General features: G+C 39.8%; 1 protein-coding gene across 1 annotated transcript; it reads left to right on the top strand.

The window, feature by feature from the left end:
* The first annotated feature begins 2,234 nt into the window (after positions 1–2,234).
* tdrd12 (tudor domain containing 12) lies at positions 2,235–21,557 on the top strand. Its single transcript, XM_060886283.1, has 36 exons — positions 2,235–2,308; positions 3,471–3,517; positions 4,775–4,927; positions 5,052–5,188; positions 5,380–5,499; positions 5,630–5,685; positions 5,768–5,856; positions 6,327–6,549; positions 6,643–6,699; positions 6,806–6,890; positions 8,220–8,297; positions 8,382–8,430; positions 8,558–8,631; positions 9,239–9,322; positions 9,404–9,464; positions 9,791–9,898; positions 10,831–11,016; positions 11,215–11,368; positions 12,425–12,552; positions 12,638–12,829; positions 14,376–14,504; positions 14,707–14,824; positions 14,919–15,058; positions 15,761–15,978; positions 16,167–16,248; positions 16,399–16,580; positions 17,191–17,398; positions 17,881–17,973; positions 18,065–18,237; positions 19,477–19,656; positions 19,816–19,878; positions 19,979–20,035; positions 20,162–20,275; positions 20,388–20,541; positions 21,030–21,090; positions 21,443–21,557. The coding sequence occupies exons 1-36, from the start codon at positions 2,272–2,274 to the stop codon at positions 21,514–21,516; spliced, it is 4,164 nt and encodes a 1,387-aa protein (XP_060742266.1). The 5' UTR covers positions 2,235–2,271; the 3' UTR covers positions 21,517–21,557.
* Positions 21,558–21,708: the final 151 nt, after the last annotated feature.

Raw genomic sequence — 21,708 nt, 5'->3', positions numbered from 1 at the left:
TACTGTCTGTCCAAAAGACAGAGTCTTGAAGATGCATGGACAGTTCTGTTCTCAGCAATGAATCCAGTCGACTTGCCAACGTTGCTGCTGTAAGTTCCATACGAGGGATAGATGCTGGCTTCAGAGGAGCTACTCTAGATTTTCCCATTACAAAGGCAATGTGCACTTGTGAGCTGACATCATGTAAAAGCAGGTAAGTAACTACTCCATCACCATTTTCACTAGCGTCAGAAAAATGATGTAACTGTGCTGTGCTCACGTCTCCGAACACCACAGGTTTGAAGAATCTATCAATCTTGAAGTTTTCTAAATCATGTAATCCAGTCAACCAACTAATCCACTCCTGAGCACTTAAAGCAGGAATTAGATCATCCCAGTTTCTTCCTGCTGAAGTCTTGCAAGATCTTTTTTGCATATAATAATTTAGGTTTAAAAAAGACTGAAGCTTTCCTTTGTTTGATGGTTTACTTCCTGTCAGTTCTGTAGCATCCTGAATATCTCCAAATACTGGATCAGTCATTATTTTTATTTGTCTTTCAACAAAGTTGACATTGTTGATAAAAAGTCTTTTTGATTGCTTGATTCCTGCAATTCACAGAAATTAACATTAAGTCTCTGTGTTGTCTGATGTCTTTTATCAAAGTAAGAATTCATTCCATCAGACTGATGAGTCACATAGCTGTTGCCATAGCTGCAGCAATTTCCATTTGTAACTCAAAATCCAGTGTGTGTGTGTGTGTGTGTGCCCTGTGATGGGTTGGCACTCCATCCAGGGTGTATCCTGCCTTGATGCCCGATGACGCCTGAGGTTGTTCAGATAAGCGGTAGAAAATGAGTGAATGAATGAATGAACTCAAAATCCTCCTTTTGTTTCCTTAGACTTTGCTCTTTCTCTTCAATTGCATGCTTTTTTTCCTGAGATTTTGACGTACCAACAGAGATGTTATATCAGCCTCTGCTTTAATGCGTGCAGAAGAGGGTGTTGATGATGTTGAGCATCTTGCAGCAGAGCTTTGTTTGTTTAATCCTCTACTTCCAACATTAGAAATGCTGTCATTTTGATTTATTCCATCTTGGTTATGCGTCACTGAGACTTGTTCTGAGTTTTTTAATCATCCAAAGAAGGTTGGCTTTCAGCAAAGTGCAGCTGTTAACCATTGTGTTGTGTTTTTTATGAACACATCACTGTATTTATATATATACACACACACACACACACACACACACACACACACACACACACACACACACACTTGAAAACCACTCATTCTGATTAGTTTGCTCATCACTTGGTAATAATGGAATCAGTGAATCATGAAGTTTTATTGTCTCTTTAAATAGTTCAAGTTCAGACCGTACAATTTACAGACCGTTGACTTCGTACAAGTCAAGTTCTGGTCAAATATCATCAGAACATTGAAAGTACTGGATGCTAAACTGAGCCCATTTTATTAGTGTGCAGTGTTTATCTGGATGAGAGAAGAACAAATCTTCAAGATTCATAAGAAGGTCTAAAAAATGGAAAATATAATAAAACGAAAAAGCAGAAACAGAAATATAACTAATAAAAATATTTTACATCCTTTGTATATGCCAAGTGTGTGTGTGTGTGTGTGTGTGTGTGTGTGTGTGAGTGTGCGTGTGCGTGTGCGCGCGTGTTTGTGAGAGTGTGTGTGTGCGTGCGCGCGTGTGGGTGTGTGAGTGTGAGTGTGTGTGTGTGTGTGAGAGTGTGTGAGTGTGTGTGCGTGCGCACGCGTTTGTGAGTGTGTGTGAGTGTGTGTGTGCGTGTGCGTGCGCGCGCGTGTTTGTGAGAGTGTGTGTGTGCGTGCGCGTGTGGGTGTGTGAGTGTGAGTGTGTGTGTGTGTGTGTGTGTGTGTGTGAGAGTGTGTGAGAGTGTGTGAGTGGGCGGGGACATTTTATGGCAAACAAAACTTTTTTATTTGTATCTGAACAGAGATTTAATTTAAGTGTAAAACAGGAGGATTAATGTGTGAAGTTCACTGGGACTGAGAAGGTAATTAAAGCTAATAATGATTAATGAAGACAATATAAATTTATCTGCTATTTATTTATAATCATCACCATCACATGTATCACGCAGACAGACGGACAGACAGACAGAGAGACATACAGACGGATAGATAGATAGATAGACAGATAGACGGACAGATAGATAGATAGATAGATAGACAGACAGACAGACAGACAGACGTTTGGTCCTGGAGGTGATGAGACATGAACACAGTATGAAGATAAACCTGCTGGAGTTTGATGTATAACATTAATGTTCAGACCCTGTGTTTATTCAGTAAGTGGAGTTTTTACACTTTACATAAAACTTTATACTGAACCTTAAAGAGCTAAAAGTCATCACACGTTTTATAAATGTGATGTTTGTAACGAGACGGTGTTTAAATAAAGTTTTATGTGTCACATGGCAGCAACAACTCGACTCTTTTCTCCTTTAAACTTATAAATGTCACTTTTACTGTTTTTAGCTCCTGAAAGACCACAAAACTCGTTAAGAGAAGGTTTAGACTTTATATACTTTATATATTCAATTCGTATTTATTTGTATAACACTTTTAACACTTGACTTTGTCTCAAAGCAGCTTTACAGGAACATAAACAAAGAACAAAAGATTAATATAAAGATTAATATTAGATTTATATTTAAATGAGTATGTATTTATCCCCAATGATCAAGTCTGATGTGACTCAGGTGACTGTGGGGAGGAAAAAGTCCCTTAGATGGTAAAGGAAGAAACCTTGAGAGGAACCAGACTCAAAGGGGAACCTCATCCTCATCTGGGTGACACTGGGGGTGTGATTATAAATATACAGTCTGATAAATGTTGTAGTGATGTAAAAGATCACATGGAGTTCACATCTTCTCTTTAGTATCACAGAGTCTAACTGGAGCTGGAACACTATCAGGAAGACTATTCCAGAGTTTGGGAGCTAAATAAGAAAACGCTCTACCACCTTTAGTAGACTTAGATATTCTGGGAACTACCAGAAGTCCTGAGTTTTGTGATCTCAGAGAGCGTGAAGGATTGTAACGTGTTAGAAGACTAGTTAGATACATGGGAGCTAAACCATTAAGAGCCTTGTACGTAAGTAGCAGCAGTTTGTAATCAATTCGAAACTTAACAGGTAGCCAGATGATAAAATTGGGGTTATATGGTCATACTTTCTTGTCCTAGTGAGAACTCTGGCAGCTGCATTTTGGACTGACTGTAGCCTATTTATTAAAGATGCAGGACAACCACCTAGTAATGCATTACAATAGTCCAGTCTCATATAGTCAAGGTTTTTGCAGATGGCTATTTATTTGCCCCATTGTTGATGAAGACACCTGAGTGTATTCTGACTAATCACCGTTAGATTTGACTCATTTCACATCTTTTATATTTAAATGTTTATGTACTAGATGTAATGTGCTCTTTCATTTCTGTTCTGATTCTCAGGTTTGGAAATGGAAGTTGAAGAAATGTTACAACTGGCAATAATCAAGGTAGAGATTTAATACGATGTAATTGTACATGCAGAATGTTATTAAGGCAGTTTATCCTTCTTCCTACAGCATTACCGCACTTCACCTTTATTATTTGTCATTTTCATGCAAAGAAAAGCCATAAATCTGTCAGATATGACGTACAGAAATCATTAATCAATGCTTAGATCTCACCCAGTGTTAATGCTGAAGTCAGCTGAACACAAAGGGTAACACTTTTACTGCCCTCTAACACATGTGAGTTCACAGCTCAGGGTAATTCATGCCTTCCCACCACCCAGAAACCACAGCCAGTTATCGGGGGACTGTTTGGATTCAACTCACATTTATTTCATCATTCATTCATTCATTCATTTTCTACCGCTTATCCGAACTATCTCGGGTCACGGGGAGCCTGTGTCTATCTCAGGCGTCATCGGGCATCAAGGCAGGATACACCCTGGACGGAGTGCCAACCCATCACAGGGCACACACACACACTCCCATTCACTCACGCAATCACACACTACGGACAATTTTCCAGAGATGCCAATCAACCTACCATGCATGTCTTTGGACCGGTGGAGGAAACCAGAGTACCCGGAGGAAACCCCCGAGGCACGGGGAGAACATGCAAACTCCACACACACAAGGTGGAGGTGGGAATCGAACCCCCAACCCTGGAGGTGTGAGGTGAACGTGCTAACCACTAAGACACTGTACCCCCCTTTATTTCATCATCTCTTGAACAAATCCACTTGGGAGACTCATTTTACTATTTTAAAGATTCATTACAAATGTTTTATTTAAAATATATTCTGATATCATAAGGAAAAAAAGAAAGTGTGACACTCAGATTGTACTGTTATGTTTCCCAGATGAAGTGCAGTGTTAATGTAGAACCAGTGAAGTTTGCATTATGTAGTTTTGTACAGTTTCTGACCTTTTTGCTATGAACTATGTGTCACTTCCCCATTTCCAGAAAAACAACAAACTTGCACAGGAGCAGGATAATGTAATGATATAAAATAATATGTTATACCATTCACAAGCCAGCGTGGCGTTCTTATGGTGGTAAGATCCCCTTAATACTGTTGGATTGGGTAGAAGGAGGCTTACTAACTTTACAATGCCAGAGATGGAGTACAGATGCACTTGTGAGTGCTTGATAAAATGGTATATGTGTCTCTGCAAACTAGGTGTTTCTTATAAATGGTGTCTGAGTGTATTTTCTTGGGTTGTATCTAGAGTAGAGAACTTGTTCCTTCTATTTGTGAGGTTGTGGATCCAGATTGTATTTGGGGGCAAACTAGGAAAGGACCTGGAAGTTCTCAAGACTACAAGAACCTGCAGGTTAAAATGAATCTCTTCTATCACAATGTCAACCTGGATGTGAAGAAAGTAAAGCCATCATCGTTGGAGAAGGGACAGGTATAATGCACACTAATGAACAGTGTATACATTTAGGTAAAAATACTGCATGTGATTATTTTCTGTGTTTAGCAGCTTGTCTCCTTTAACGCACTGAAATCAGTCTTTGTGTCTCCGTCACTAGGTGTGTGTGGTGTTTTGGCCAGAGAAGAAGAGCTGGTGTAGGGCCAAAGTGGAGTCTCTGTTCCTGGGATCAGGAAGAAGTCAGGCTACTTGCTTCTTAGTTGACCACGGAGAGCATGTCGTCGTCAGCACAGATGAGTACGTGGAAACTGCGACCTTTGAAGGTTTTGATCTGTGAATGTTTTGTGTCTACAAGTCGTACGCAGTAAGCATTTCAATGCTCTATAGTTTGTGTGGCTGAAATATAATTTAAAATACATAGCAGTTTTTATTTTCCTTATAATGAGTGCAGTTTGTGTTTTTAACATCATCACCCATTTGTCCTGCAGTGTGAGGGCTCCACTCGATAAGTTCCTGCAGCTCCCTTTCCGGGTGTTAAGGTTCAGATTAGCTCGGATTCACCCAATGAAACTCAAAGTGCACATCATCAGTGAAACAGCAGAGCTAGTGTAAGATGTCACAGTGTCCAGAAAGCTTTTCATTTTCACTGTAAATTATACACACAAGGCACAAATCTGTAGATCAATGTGTTCATTATTGTGTCAGGAAATTCTTTGATTTCCTTCTTTCTGCTTTCAGTCCATCTCCTCAGTGGGACAGTTCTGCTACTAAATACATCCACAATCTCCTACAAGGTCACAATTCACTTCGCATGTTCATGCTTGTTCAAATTTTATGTTCTTATAGGATTTATAATCCACTTGTCCATCTTTGCAGCATCTACATCGGTGGAGGCCATTCCTTATGGAACACATGATGATGATTGCACAGCTATTGAGCTGTTTCTGACCATCAGAAATATGAAGGTCACTTCACAGATCACTGTGTTCACGGACATTCGGCTGCAGCCGATTTTGTCTAGATTCATAGCTAAAGTATTTGATAACCCACCTTTTTAATGTCAGCCTTTACTGTTGGCTTAAATGCTGTGCGAATTTAGAACCCTGAACAATTTACAGGTGTAAATGTGGAATAATTAATTTCTTCTAATTATCTACATTCCTGTTTGTTTCTTTAAATATTGATGCTATGGGATAAAACTGATCAAGTATAAAAAGTGTAAACTAAGATTGGTAAAATAAGCAATTGAAAATAAATAAATAAATTTAATACATATCCATATTAGTAAGTACAAACTTTTAATACATGCGATGTTAAATACAGGAGTGTGTACTCAGTACCTGATATCATATATAATCATTGTCATGTCATATGATGTTTGTTTAAATTTAAACAAGATTTTTATTCTTTACACTTTATTCATTTTACATTGCAGATCTGTGTAAATGATGATTTGGTGATAAAAAGGTTTGCGTGTTCCTCAAGTGAGAAGTCTTTAGGGGATCCGAGTGGGTTTGTGGTTCCATCCCCTGTTAGCTTGTCCTGGGACATTTTCAGCAGTCCTCAACACATTCTGAAAACGAGTGGCTTCTGTTCGTTAGCGTCTGCACCTTCACATCTTCTAAACTGGAAAAACGAGAGAGATTATTTCATACGTCGTAAGTTCTACTTTCCTGCTCAGACACTCGTTATTTCTGATGTGTTGTTGTTTGTGTGTTTCATGGCCCTCTCCATTTATTGTGTAGAAATAGATCATGAGAAATCTTCAGTGAAGTCACTTGTTCCCAACGGAGCAGAATCTGCTGTAAGTTCTTCTGCACTGAATATGCAGCTCTAGATGTAGTAAAGTAAGCAGTGTGTCACAGTCGTTTGGGTCGGTCTCATATCTGGTGATCTGTTTTTAGCCAGAAGAAGAAAAGTCTGATGGACAAGACGTATGTGAAGGATGTGACACAAGTTCCATCCCCAAGAGAACGGAGGAAGGGGAAGTAAAGTTTGGGTGAGAGCTTTGAGAGTTTTTTTACTTAATAATGTTGATTATTTTTAGATTTTACATTTATTAGTTAGTTCTTTAAGCACCAGCATTGTTCTGTTATGGAGCAGATTTGGAGCTGTAGTGATCACCTGCTCATGTACAGCTCCCAGAATAGATGATGGCCAACAGAGTTCATCTGTATTTAAATGAGTTACAAACGTTTCATCAGTTAATCTTAGTTGATGTAGAAGATGGATAGAGTAAATATTGAAGTATTTCAGATCAAGCTTATTCAACATAAATCAAGGTCATGAAGGGTGATTATAGCAGTAGCTATGCAGAACAAATGCAGAACAAATTCCAAATGTTCAAGCCTTCAATCAGCAAATTATATTTAAATTATTTTTGTAAACTCAAACAAGACATCAGCAGATTAACTAGCAGACATCTGATGAAAGTCATGACCGTAATGAAGACAGTGAATACACCGATCTCAACAACATTGGGAATGTTCTCTGAGTAGTGACAAAGTGTTAAGTGTTAAGTGTTAATACATTCGGCCTCAGCAGGGAAGAGTTGGTCATTATTCATACAAATCCAAGAGTCATGATTAGTGGTGATGTGTCTCAGCCAGCGTGGAACAAAACAACGACAGCTGATGACCAAAACATTGTGAGGACTGTGGAGAAAAACCCCAAAACAACAGTCAATAACATCATTAACCTGAAAGCCTCGATGTGTTTGGTGTTCAGCACAAACAGAAGAACTGGCCTTGCTGTTGTAACAGTGGGGGCTGTATATGAGTGTTCATCCTCTCTCTCTCTCTCTCTCTCTCTCTCTCTCTCTCTCTCTCTCTCTCTCCTCTCTCTCTTTCTCTTTCTCCTTCTTTCTTTCTTTCTTTCTTTCTCTCTCTCTCTCTCTCTCCTCTCTCTCTCTCTTTCTCTCTCTCTCTCTCTCTCTCTCTCTCCTCTCTCTCTCTCTTTCTCTCTCTCTCTCTCTCTCTCTCTCTCTCTCTCTCTCTCTCTCTCTCTCTCTCTTTCTTTCTTTCTCCCTCTCTCCCTCTCCCTCTCTCCCTCTCCCTCTCTCCCTCTCCCTCTCTCTTTCTCGCTCTCTCTTTCTCTCTCCCTCTCTCTCTCTCCCTCACTCTCTCTTTCACACACCTCAACATCTCTGTCACTCGACTTCCCTCTCTCGTCACTCGCTCTTACATCCTACCTCTTTTGCACATTAAAGGTGTATCCCCCCCCCCCGGACAGAATTGGTGCCTCATTCGTTTCAGTGAATGTCAAGCTAAGCAAATACCGACGGTGCTATAAAAACTTTAATAAATTCATAAATGCGTTTATATTTCAGGGACTTTGAAGAATCAAACAGAGAGAATACAGAATGTGCCCTTGCAGAGCAGTTGTCTGAAAATCTAGACTTGATTAGGTAAGGTGATGTATTTTTAGTCACACATAATGTTTGTTTGGTTTTGATCGCTGACTCATAGAAGTTCGGTCTCCTTTACAACAGATTTCTGAAGTTTTTGAACCCCTTCTCAAATTCAGACTTGAGTGCCAACGTAAGACTTTCATGTTTTTGCCTTTTGACCAAGTTTAAAACTATATATATATTAACTGTCTATGATATCTTTAATACCTTCACATTATAAACATAACATAACATTAACATGCAAAAGTGTATTTCAGCGTGATGAGACTGACGATAATCAGAAGACTTCAAGCATTTGTGATGAAACAGCAGAGATACAGAATGACTTCAGGTGATAAAAACGAGACTTTTGATCATTTCATGATGATTTTTGTTTGTGTGTTAAAACATCTGTGAACTCGCAAAAATGACTGATGTGTTGATTCTGATAATGTAGTCAGGTATTTGGTCTGATACTGAGCTTTACTCATAATCATAATCATCAAATTCTCCTACATCAAAACCTGATGCCATGTGATAATGTGTTGTACTGTTCTCAGGTCAGTCACTGTTAATCATACTGTTTAAATACTGTAATAGTTTAAGAAATCTGAGCACGACGAGTTCACTGAAAGCAGCACATGGCAACAACCAACATCAACTGAGCAGACTTCCCAGATTAAGTGAAAGTGACGTGACATACGGCCAAGTACGGTGACCCATACTCAGAATTTGTGCTCTGCATTTAACCCATCCAAAGTGCACACACACAGCAGTGAACACACACACACACAGTGAACACACACACACACCCGGATCAGTGAGCAGACATTTATGCTGCGGTGCCCGGGGAGCAGTTGGGGGGGGTTCGGTGCCTTGCTCAAGGGCTCCTCAGTCGTGGTATTGCTTAGTGGTGAGCTGGAAGTATTTACTGACTTGCTTGTGTGGCTCACTTGCAGTAGTACAAGCTTCATCCCCACAGTGCAAAGAGAACCAGCTCTCACTCCAGAGACAAGAACCAAAGAGCAGGTTACCTGTGCCAGGTGGGTCATCTTCATCTCCTCATTCATTTACTCACCTCAGAAATCTTATCGATTTGTTTCTGAGTATAAATTTGTGTGCAGATTGCGACAGTTGCTGAACCCAGATCCGATAATTTCAGACTCCGAATCTCTTGACGATAATGTAAGTGTTGGAGAATTTGTTTCTGTGTGAAGAATAAGAAATAGCTGTAGAAACTTTTATATGCCCTTTATGTACCATTATGAATATTCATTATTTTGATGAATATAATTTTGAGAAATTATTCTATTGTTTAACACGATATAAAGATCCACAGCTCCCCTTTCATGGTTATTGCTTTCATGGGATTACAAATCTGTCTTCTGGTTTCTCTTGGCCAATAGGGGAAGTTCTCCTGCACATAGTGGATAGGTGTTTTTAGAACTAACTGTTGTTTTTGGTATTCTATGTGATGTCCTGCTGTAAATGCTCTGCTTGGTGTGTTTCAGACTGCATGCTGTGAAACCAGCCAGAGTGGAGTTTTGGTGCACTCATCTGTCACTATTAACCCCTGTAGATCCCTGACCCAGGCTCCAATCACTGAGCATTTCCAAAAGGTGATCACCATCCTGCTGCATTCTGTGTCTGTCTCTGGAATGATTGTCATCAAAATATTTTGTCTACTGGCCACTTTAAAATGAAGGGATATAATTAATGACTTTTTAAATCTTTTTTTTTTTTTTCAAGCAAACTAGCAAGCAAATAAGTATTAAAGGTGAGGTCTCTGTTGTTTGAAAGCCAATGTTGACATTTGAAATCACCAAAACAAACACGCCCCTAACCCAAATGGGTCCCACCCCTGTATCAATAGCTCCGCCCACACGTACATACGTAACCCAGGCAATGGGTTAAAATGACACACAAGCATAATCATGTAAAGGACAAAGACATATATTAGTTCTGTGTAACAAAACAAAACCAACGTTACTCACCTATCGAGAAGGAAAAAAGCGCCTCGGCGTCTTAAGTAAAGTTGGTCACATATTCACAGATTGGAGTTTCCCGAGTCAATAACTCCTGAGCTAAACGCTGTTACTACACAAAACACGGTTGTAGCTGCGTCTCTACATTACTACGATAGAAAAGAGGTGTTATTTGTGTAGTAACAGCGTTTAGCTCAGGAGTTATTGACTCAGGAAACTCCAATCTGTGAATGTGACCAACTTCCTGCTCCTTCAGTTCTCTCCAGCGCTGGAAAGCTGATCCTATATTAACACGTCCTACTTCTTACCTTATCGTAAGACTTTCTTCACTTTCTTTCTTTGTTTTTATCCTCCATGTCAATGTTAAAACCGCTTTCTGCTAATGTCACACATGCGCACTGAACACTCTCCGCCCATATTGACAAGACACGCCCCTTTCTGCTAATTGGCTACACGTTAGTTTTGTTTTTTGTTTAGTTTGTCGTCCCGACTCAGTTTTCTGAAGCATTTCTCAAACATCGGAGACCCCACCTTTAAGTGTGGATTTTGTGTGTGTTTGTGGTTAGTACTTGATGAGAAGAAAGTATACAGGCCCAGGCCTGGCTGAGAGTTACTGCTGGCCTTCAGTGGCACGAGGCTGTGATACGGTGCTGATAAGCCACTGTGGAGATGACCCACTGTCCTACATCCCACCTCTGCTAGCTCAGCTCCAGTTGGCCTCTTTGTTCAGTGCCCTCACTGCACACACTGGGGTAAGAGACAGACACAAGAAGACGTCTCTAATCTCTGGACCATTCCGTGTCCTCCACTAAGCCCCAATAATCTTATTTATGTCTAGATGTTAAATCCATGTTTTGTCAGGAAGTTGGTTACATTTTTTTATAGTACACATAATTATACCTTATAGATGTTCTATACATTCATCACTCTCTCTCTTCTTCATTTTTCAGCCCATAGCAGTGATCGTTTGTCCAGGTTGGGAAAAGGTGGAGTCCGTGCTGGAGCTGTTAAAGGAAAGTCGGGCAGCGGTGAATCTTCATCCCGCCGCTGTACTGGTTGGACTAAGTGAGAATGAGGCCAAACAAACCAAGATTCCAAACAACTGTGAGCCACATTACTGTTTATTTTATTACTAAAGCACATTTTACACACCAAAGTGCTGTACATCCAGATATAAAGAAGTGAAACAACAACAAAGGAAAGACCACACACACATACACACATACACACACATACACACACACACGCACACATACACACACATACACACACACACACACACACGCACATGCACACACCCACACACATACACACACACGCACATGCACACACCCACACCCACACACACACATACATACACACACATACACACACACGCGCACACACACACGCGCACACACACACATACATACACACACACATACACACACATACACACACACATACACACACACACATACACACATACACACACATACACACACACGCACATGCACACACCCACACACACACACACACATACATACACACACATACACACACACGCGCACACACACACGCGCACACACACACATACATACACACACACATACACACACATACACACACACATACACACACACACATACACACATACACACATATACACACACACGCACATGCACACACCCACACACACACACACACATACATACACACACGCACACGCACACACACACACATACATACACACACACATACACACACATACACACACACATACACACACATACATACACACACACACTCATAAATATATACACACACATACACACACGTACACATACACACAAACACATACATACACACACACATACACACATATATACACACACTCACACACACACATGCATACACACATACACATACATACACACGCACACACACACACACACATACACACATACACTCACACACACACACACACACATACACACAACATACATACACACGCACACATACACGTACATACACACACACACACATACACACACACACTCACACACACACACACACACACACACAAAATACTAAAAACTTAAACATACATTAACATCATACTGGTTTTAACAAATGCTGAAAGTGGCATAAATCTAGTTGACTTCATGTTGTGTTTTTTAGGTCAGCTGCTGGTCACCACCCCGTTTAGCCTGGCCAGGTTACTGGAGGTGCAGTTCTTCTACTTTCATAGGCTCTGTCACCTGATTTTGGATGAGGCTCATAATCTCTTCTCAAGAGCTCCTGAACAGGTGAGAAGGGAAAAAATGAATAGAAGCTTTCTCAAATAGAGATGTTTAAAAAAAAGATAATTTTTCCCCTTCTCTTTATTTAAAGATGACTGCCATCTTACAACATTATCAGAAAGTGGTGTCCAGAGAGGAGAGAACTGTGTGTGCACAGCAGCTTATTGCTGTAGGCAGTCATTGGTGTCAGGAGCTGACGACTGTGGTCCGGAATCACATGGTTAATCCCTGCATCATTATCACCGTGCCGGAAGAAGCAGCTTTATACGGTGGGGTTCAACAGGTTAGTGAGGGGTCACGCTGTATGAGAGGGCACAGAAATGATGGTCAGATTAAACTATATTTGTCTTTCCAAAAGCCCTGAATCCAATTTTTATTTGGTTTAAATTCGGATCTTAATGCAAAGACTTTTTGTCCATAACACCAATAAAGAAAACACCACATGACCAAATAAACACCATCCTCAAAGTAAGGAAGTCTGTTAAAAATTTTACTTGTGCGACTACACCGTGTCTGATATGCCGACCGGACAGGTTTTTATTAAAACGACCTGCAGATGTTAGTGAGGAAAAGTGACAAAAAAGGCAAAAACAAGTGAAGAGAAAAGCGATGAAGAAAATTTAGCAAAATTAATGTAAAGAAAACAGAAATTGTAGCAATTAAGTTCAGTTAAGAGAAATCAAGCATCGCATTAGTTCTGGCAGGTCACGTCGTCAAGCGTGCATCAGGTAAGCAAGCATGCACGGTAATAACCATATTACCGACCATTTAAATTCCCATTCATAGAGCCGCTTTCTAGCGCTTTGCTGCTGCTGCGATCTAAACTCCCTCCTCCAACCCCGACTCCACCGAGCCGGAACCCGTGTTCGTTGTACCAGTTTACTTCATAAATCTCCACATATTTTTCTCTCTCTCTCTCTCTCTCTCTCTCTCTCTCTCTCTCTCTCTCTCTCTAATTTATTTAATTATTTATATATTCATTTATTATTTTCCTTTCCTATTTTTAACTCTATGCATGATTAATGGTTCTGTTATACGGAGGTCTATTCTATTTACTAGTTGCTGCTCTCCGCGCTCTAAATGAAGTTTAGTTAAGTTCCATTTACGTGTAAAGTAGCATTAAGAGTGTACAGTAGTGAGTAAGTAAACGAAAGTGAAAGTGTAATTCCTCCTAACTCCTCCGCCTGTTTACTCCTCCGCCTGTTTACTCCTCCGCCTGTTTACTCCTCCACCTGTTTACTCCTCCACCTGTTTACTCCTCCCTCAACCTCTGTGCGCATCTTCCGTAAAGTAAAACCAGTTTTTTTAACACTTTTATTACTAGATGTTTTTACACAATATTTGTCATTTATAAATACAGTACTGTACAATTTTCATGTTCAAAACACAAAACAACTGGAGTGGAATTTTGTGAGCTGGAATGGATTCATGGGATTTCAATTAATTTAAACAGGGAAAACTGCTTTGAGATACGAGCAATTTGAGATACGAGCAATTTGAGATACAAGCAAGGTCACGGAACAAATTAAACTCGTATCTCGAGGTATCACTGTACTATAATAAACTATCAGTAGTATATCAGATGACACGTGCACTGCAAATCAGGAAATTGACAGGGTCTTGGTCATGCAGAAATGGTTGGATGATGTACTAAATGTGCAGCAAATGCTCTTTTTTACTAGGCTGGTACAGTAAACTCTAGATATTTGGATCTGTATTCTCTCTAACCTAATTATAAATATCTGCAACTAGGTAGTAGCTTAGAAGCTTTAATATGTTAACCTTCTATATGTTTAGTGTTAGTTTTAATTCCTGTTTGTTGGCTACAGACAATACTCATGTGTCTGGACTGTAATAAGACCTCGGTGCTGCTCGGCTCTTTGGACTTCAGCCCTTCTGTTCCCCAGAAAACGCTTTTCATCACTAACTCAGCAGAGGAGGTAGAGCACGTGTACAAGGTACCTATTAATCAACACCCAGTTTTCTGTCTTGCCATCATTTTACTCCTTATCATTTCTGTAATTTAGCAGACTCCTTTATCCAGAGTGACTTACAATTTATTTAAATTCCGTCTTATCTAGTGGATGGGAATAACAAGTGTCACGATAATGTCCAAGAGGTTCCAGCACTAACAGTCTGTTATGTATCACTGTATATTAGGCTGTCAGCAACACAGCAGCGTTCGCTCTCAAAGTCCACGAGGGTCTCACCTACCAGTTTGATGCTGTGATTGAACAGTGGAGAAAAGACATTGGACCAGGCACACAGGTTATATTGGGTATGTGTACATGTCCAAATGTAATGTGTTATTTGACCTATAATTTATATTATAAAGACTCTCTCAGTGCTTTCACTTTGTGTTTGATCTCCAGTGACCACCAATGACTGTTTAAAGGCCCTTGGTATCAGGGATGCCACGTGCGTGTTGCACTATGGTTTCCCCAGTTCCCCTAAACTGTTTGGGAAACGCATGTTGTGCATGGTTGAGAACTTTCGGAATCTCTCCTATAAGGTATTAATCGTGTAATCTTTCTTTTTGTTATTTTTTAACTCTTTGACAAAAGGCTTGACTCTAGTCATTAAAGAAATGATCGTATGTCTTTTATTATACAAGTAATATGAGTAAACACTCATTGGATCTCAAACTAAATATTCAGGTTGAAAATCCTATACTTTTATATTTATATGTTTAATGTTTTTGAGAACAATGATCAGTGGAAATAAGAATCATCAACCCATTGAAAATCAGTTAAAAATTGAAACTACAGGCTGATCCAACTCACGGTGTAAGTCAGTAGTGTGTGTTGCCCCCACATGCCTGTATGCACTCCCGACAACATCTGGGCATGCTACAGGTGAGATGGTGGATAGTGTCTTGAGGAATCTCCTCCCAGACCTGGATCAGGGCATCAGTGAGTTCACGTGTGAGTTCCCATAATGTGCTAGAGGTTCTGAGTTATATTCAGGTCTGTGGGACTTGAGGGCCAGTATGTGGCATTTATACCTTTGTCATAACTGCCTACTCGCTCTGGCCACGTGAGGCCGGAGTCATGCACTACGAGGAGCCCAGTTTAATTGAATGACGAAGTTTAATTGACTTGTCATCCAGCAACCATTTTGTCTTTGCTTAATTTTTTTATATATGCATTTTCGCTTATTTACGAATGTGTATGAACATATTTTTTGTGCATGTGTGTAATCTGTGTTTGGTCAGAATCACTCTGAGGCCTCGTCTTCTGCGGTGCGTTCTGTGTTGCTGCTGTCAGAGCAGAATTCTCGTCAGGTGTCTGGGGTGCTGCGCTACCTGAAGCGTACAGACACTCCACTGCCACCAGAGCTTCTGCAGTTTGCTCATGGCATCCAGCAGGCCAAGGAGAACCTGAAAGCTGATCGTGGTCTCTGCAGCTATCTGAAGAGCCTGGGCTTCTGCAGGTCTTTATACTACAATTTACTACTGTGTGTTTGTGTGTGTGTGTGTGTGTGTGTGTGTGTGTGTGTGTGTGTGTGTGTGTGTGTGTGAGCATCTTTTGCATCTTTCCAGTTTGTTTGCATTATAAAAAGAATCACACACAGAGCTACACACAGGTTACACCATAATGTATATATTTTTTGGTATGTAGAGACATCACAAGTTGCCCAGACAGACACACAATCAACAAAATTCTTGATTGTCCCCAACACCCAGACTCTGGTACTGTTTTGGTGAGTTAACTGTTAGCTTTAACTGGGTTTCTTCTCTGGTACAATATACTGTATAATGCAAGAGAACTTTAATCACATTTTATTTTTAACCCATCAGGACTGCTAGCATGATGGAGTACTAACATATTTTTTTGTTGATTCCCCCTAAAGGTGTTGCCTCTTTACATCAAGACCGCGAACGTGTATTATGGACGTATTGTGGACCAGAAAGAGAACAGTTATGAGAAACTTGTTGCTGAGATGAAGTCACACTATGCTAAAGAGAGACTTTGTGCAAAGGAAGTGGTGGAGGGAGGTTTTTATGGAGTGCAGGAAGAGGATGAATATCATCGGTAAGTAGAGTTCAGTTTCTCTTTAGTTTTAAAATAGAAGTTAGCCTTCAAAATGTCCCCACAATGTTACACTTCTCTTTAAGTCAGGGGACTCGGGGACCTGATTGTCCTCCAATCGCCTGTAGAACCACAAATCTTGGGGCCCACAGGTTAATTGATTATGGGATTTGAGCTGAACAAGCTTGATTTTTTTCACCTGTGTTAGCGGCCCCAGTGAATTAGTGCCTCCTGCTGCTGTCTGATACAGATTGTTGTATGTAGTGCAACATGTCTGGTTGTGTGTTGTCTTCTTTAAAGCTAGGAGTAAATGTGCCATCATCGTAAATACACACTTTGTACCTGCCAGTTTCTTCTGCTCTGGTGTTCTAACAGGAAACAAAGGATCGTTATCGTCTGTGTTCCTCTGAAACAAAAGAATGAAAGAAGGCATTTTTTTCTTCTCTGCACAAAATGATTAAAGGGTTTAAAACAGGTTCTACAAAATCTATAAGACCAGAAGTTTTAATGATTATAGATAAATACTAAGCATTTTACCTCATAAACAGGACTATTTACACACACATGCCACGAATTAAGCATAATTACAGAAGGTGGACTGTTTGTGTGTCAGGGTGTGTGTGACCAAAGTGCCAGAGAAAGGAGATCGACTGTTTAACAGCGTCACAGCTCGGTTTGTGGATGTAGGACATACACAGGAAGTGAAGTCACATCAGCTTCTGCAGCTTCCCTCACAGTTTCACAGCTTACCTGGTCAGGCTGTTGAAGTCATCCTGTGCAGGACTCAACCCATTGATGGAGAGATGGACTGGAACCCAAAGGTGACTTTACAGAATTGTATAAATTCTGACTAGTGATCTGTCTTCTGCACTTATTTGAATATTCAGTTATCTGACTGAATAAACTGATATTTGATTAACCAACTAGAAGATTAAGTGTAATCAGGTATCAGTTTCTTTATTCTGTCACTGGCTTCACATGTAAGTGTGTGACAGATAATAAACTATTAAACACAGCACAGTCCTCTATTGTCTGGTTTAGTTACTGTTACTTAAAAATAAATGAAAAGACACAATTGTTTGTTTCCCTTGTTTTTGATGGAGTTTTTCACTTTATGTGGATGTTTGTGCACAACAAATAATAATACTTGACTTGTGATTACAGTGTTTAAATACTGACACCTCAAGTGTTTGGACCAGGTTTTTCGTTCATCCCCCCGATCTACTGTTTGTCCCGTCCCAAATCATTACCTGTCCTTAATTTAGTTTTGATAGAAAGTGTTTCTTCACTGTATTTTTGACAGGTTACCAGAGCGATCAGTCAGAAAATCAAAGGAAAAATACATCACGCCAAGGTGGTGATGTGTCTGGGCAACACTGTGTGGGTCGATCCGATGGTAGGATTTAGTATTTATAACGTTTTCATAAAAATGTTGTATGATATTTTTTAAGTTTTGTACTTCTTATAGACAACTAACTTGTCAACAGGTGTGCATGACGCGTATGCCAGGTATGAAGATCTTCATAAACGAGTATAACGTCCATGCGGAGATTGTGGCCACTGGAATGGGCACCGCAAACCCTCAGCATCTAGAGCTGCTGCGATCACTGTGTCAGAGAGACGAGGCCTCTGATGTAGCGCTGCTCAGTGACAGCAATGGGTAATTTATTAGCTTTCATTTTCCTCCAGATTCTATTTCTGTCTCTGTCTGCTTGGTGTGATCCATAACCACATACCAAGGATTAGATGAATGTCACACATTCACAAACACACGCAGATGGATGACAATACGGCGAGTTTGAATTGTGACACTGCCACAGCCTTCTGTAACCTGTAACCAAAATCGGTAGGAGGAATGTTACGATCCCTCCATCACTCACGGTGACATCATTCAGTTAATAAACCTACGTATATCACTGTGATTGCTGTGAGCCGTCATTAGCACAAACGTATCTTACAGAAACCTAGACTTTTGATAACCAATCAAATTCTGATGGACAAAACCAAAATCCTGCTTAGAAATGTGTTGAAGAAAAATTTCCTAATAGATATTTCTCCCAATTTGCTCGCTTGCCAATTTTCACTCATTAGTTAGATGTCTGTAAACAACAGCTAATAAGCAGGGGAACGAGGGCTGATGTGTACTTCCTCCAAAACAGGTAAAGCCATCTGATCGTTTTGAGATGCTTTTCATTCTGTGCCAATAAAAGCACTAACTGTTCATGAACTACCTAGAGATCGCTGCCTCTTTTGCCCTCTTTTGACTCGTGGTCAGACGACTGTGGCTTTGTTGCCATTCCAACTCTTAGTTCCTGACAATAGGGAGAATGCGTTCCTTTTGTGCCACTTCAGAATTTACACTGTCTTTAAGTTTTATATCTTCGCTGTCAGGCGGAATCCTCGTATCTCCAAAACCGTTATTTTCCAGGAAATAAAAAAAAAACGCCGTACCTTATCTGCAGTACACAGGGTTTAGTCCGCGTTACAGTGGATTGTCTTGCGCTAAATTCCTGTCCTCAGACGAGCACCAGAACTTGCGGGGGTCAAGATTTTTTTTTCTTTGAGCCCAGTGTTTTGAAGACATTTACCTCAGAAGACGTGTTGATTCGTTGCGACTCTTCTTGAGGAGAAATATGACGTGAAGCTCTCCCACGGAGTGAGGAAGAGGTGGACAGTTGAAGTGTCCAATGGAGTTATGAGATTTGCGCTCAAGCTATTTTCAAGACTTTAGATTGGTTAATAACTTATAAAAATAACAGACCCACGTGGGGACTGATCAATAGCATCGATATGTGAAAAAATATGACATTGACAAAATTTGGACATACGAGGTTTCCGCCCGACAGTGATGATATAATTAACAGCTTTTGTGTTCTTGATTCTGAAATTGGTCTATCAGCTGTGAGAGTGAGATGTCGTCTCTGGAACGGACGGTTCAGGCTGCTGCAGAAGCTCTGGCCAGTCGGGTGAAAGCTGAATCCTGTGAACCCTTTCAAAACACATCCCAGATCACTGAACCTAATAGAGGACAAAGTAAGGTCTCTTTGAAAGCCTGGCTAGATGCTGAACACGGGGTTAAGTGAGTAAAGTATCTGGAACTGACTTGCTTCAAAATATATGTCCATTTAAGTAATAAATCACATGACTTTCATTTTCCTTCAGGACACGGTGCCAGTTTTACCTTTAGATTTTGTATAATACTTTATAATTATTCACACTTCATGCTCATTTACTGTAGATCTGCTGAATCTGTAGCTCAGAACTGGACTCCTGCTCTTTCTAACAACACAGATGAAGGCAGGTTTAAAAGTTAATACTTATGACTGAATCATGATAATTATGTTTTAGATCATTACCGATGATCATGAATATTTAAAAAAAACTTTAACAGATAACCATAGGATCAAAGACGAGGTCCTGCTCTCTGGCCATACACAGAATATTGTTGTACCAAAAAGGTATGTTTTTTCTTTTAATGTCAGACATTTAACAAGGTGAAGAAATTTATCAGGTTTTAAAGATGAATAGCAATATTCAGTATTAGCAATTTTTTTTTGTCCTCTTTTTTTTTTTACATGCTTTAGTCTTCAGCCACAGATTAAGTGGTTTGAAGAAGAACAATCAGTTACCCTGAAAATCAAACTTAACAACCCCATGATGCAGAAGTGTGAGTTCTTCTCTGACAGAGTGATTTACAGGTCAGTGCACACCTTAAATACTACATCGGGAGTATTATGTGGTAGTGAATTTGTCTGGCTTCATTTAATAATATTCTAGTTGTATTTATTAGGGTATTTCTCCCCATTCCAGTGCATATGTAAACAGCCGCCATTACTGTGTCAGTCTGGAGCTACACGGTGACATCAGCACAGAACAATGCACATGGAAAATGGAGTGCAGTGAACCAGTAATCAAACTGGTGAAGAAAGAGAAAGGAGAGTGGAAGTCACTGCTTAAATACAAGGTGAGTTTAAAAAGTCCTTCTGAAGTTCCATTCATCCTTCAGTCATTAATATTTACTAATGATATTACTCATTTTGTTTAGAGGCACAAACATTTGTAGATTTTAGTTGACGTGACGTGACGTGACGTGACGTGACGTGACGTGACATACGGCTAAGTACAGTGACCCATACTCAGAATTCATTCTCTGCATTTAACCCATCCAAAGTGCACACACACAGCAGTGAACACACACACACCGTGAACACACACCCGGAGCAGTGGGCAGCCATTTATGCTGGTATTGCCGGCCCGAGACTCGAAGCCACAACCTTAGGGTTAGGAGTCAAACTCCCTAACCACGACTTCCCCATTTAGTTTCAGTCGTCCTTAACAGAATGGCTGGTGTGAGTATTTCAGAAGCTGCTGATCTTGATGGAACTAAACAATCCTGTGTGCTGATGGTCTGCAGACTGAATAACATTTTTCTAATTATTAACTTTTCAACAGAGTGCTTTTGTAAGCTATGATTTTGACCACATTGGAGATGAAGAAATTTCTCCCTCAAATGGTAAGTTTTAGTGCTGCATAAATACACAGTATAAATATATATAATATAATATATACAGCATATATGGGGAGTAGTCAGGTGAATATGATAACGTTGTCAAGTCTTTTAGAAAAAGGCTTAAAAAAAATAAATGTAGACATGTTTTTCATATATTTATCTATTTATTCTGGATCTCTTTATGATTCTGTGTTACAGATAGAGAATATAATAATAAAAAATAAATGAATAGAAAAAAATTGTTCTTAGGTATTATAGCTGATGTGTTTGTTCCGTAAAAAGACTTTACCCCATATATAGATGTAAAATAGTTTTTTATTATTATTATTATTATTATTATTATTCCTGCTTTCAGGATGTTGGTTCGTGGGGAGCACAGGAGAAGAAGGCTGCTACAGGGATTCAGAGCGTGAGAGTGAGAGCGACTGATCAGACTTGGTTGTTTGTGTGTATAAGAGATTTACACCCCCTGTTAAATTTGCTGATTCTTGTGAGTTATGTCAAATAGTTTCTACCTTTTAATACATCAACTAATTCAAAAACATTTGGTTTAAGATCAAAAACAATAGACCAGAATTTCAGCTTTGACTTTATAACCTTTTCTTTCACCACTTTTTTTTT

This window comes from Tachysurus vachellii, chromosome 14 (genome assembly GCF_030014155.1).
Source record: "Tachysurus vachellii isolate PV-2020 chromosome 14, HZAU_Pvac_v1, whole genome shotgun sequence".
Classification (NCBI taxonomy): domain Eukaryota; kingdom Metazoa; phylum Chordata; class Actinopteri; order Siluriformes; family Bagridae; genus Tachysurus; species Tachysurus vachellii.
The sequence above is the reverse complement of the archived record's forward strand: the minus strand, read 5'-3'. Positions and strand labels throughout refer to the sequence as shown.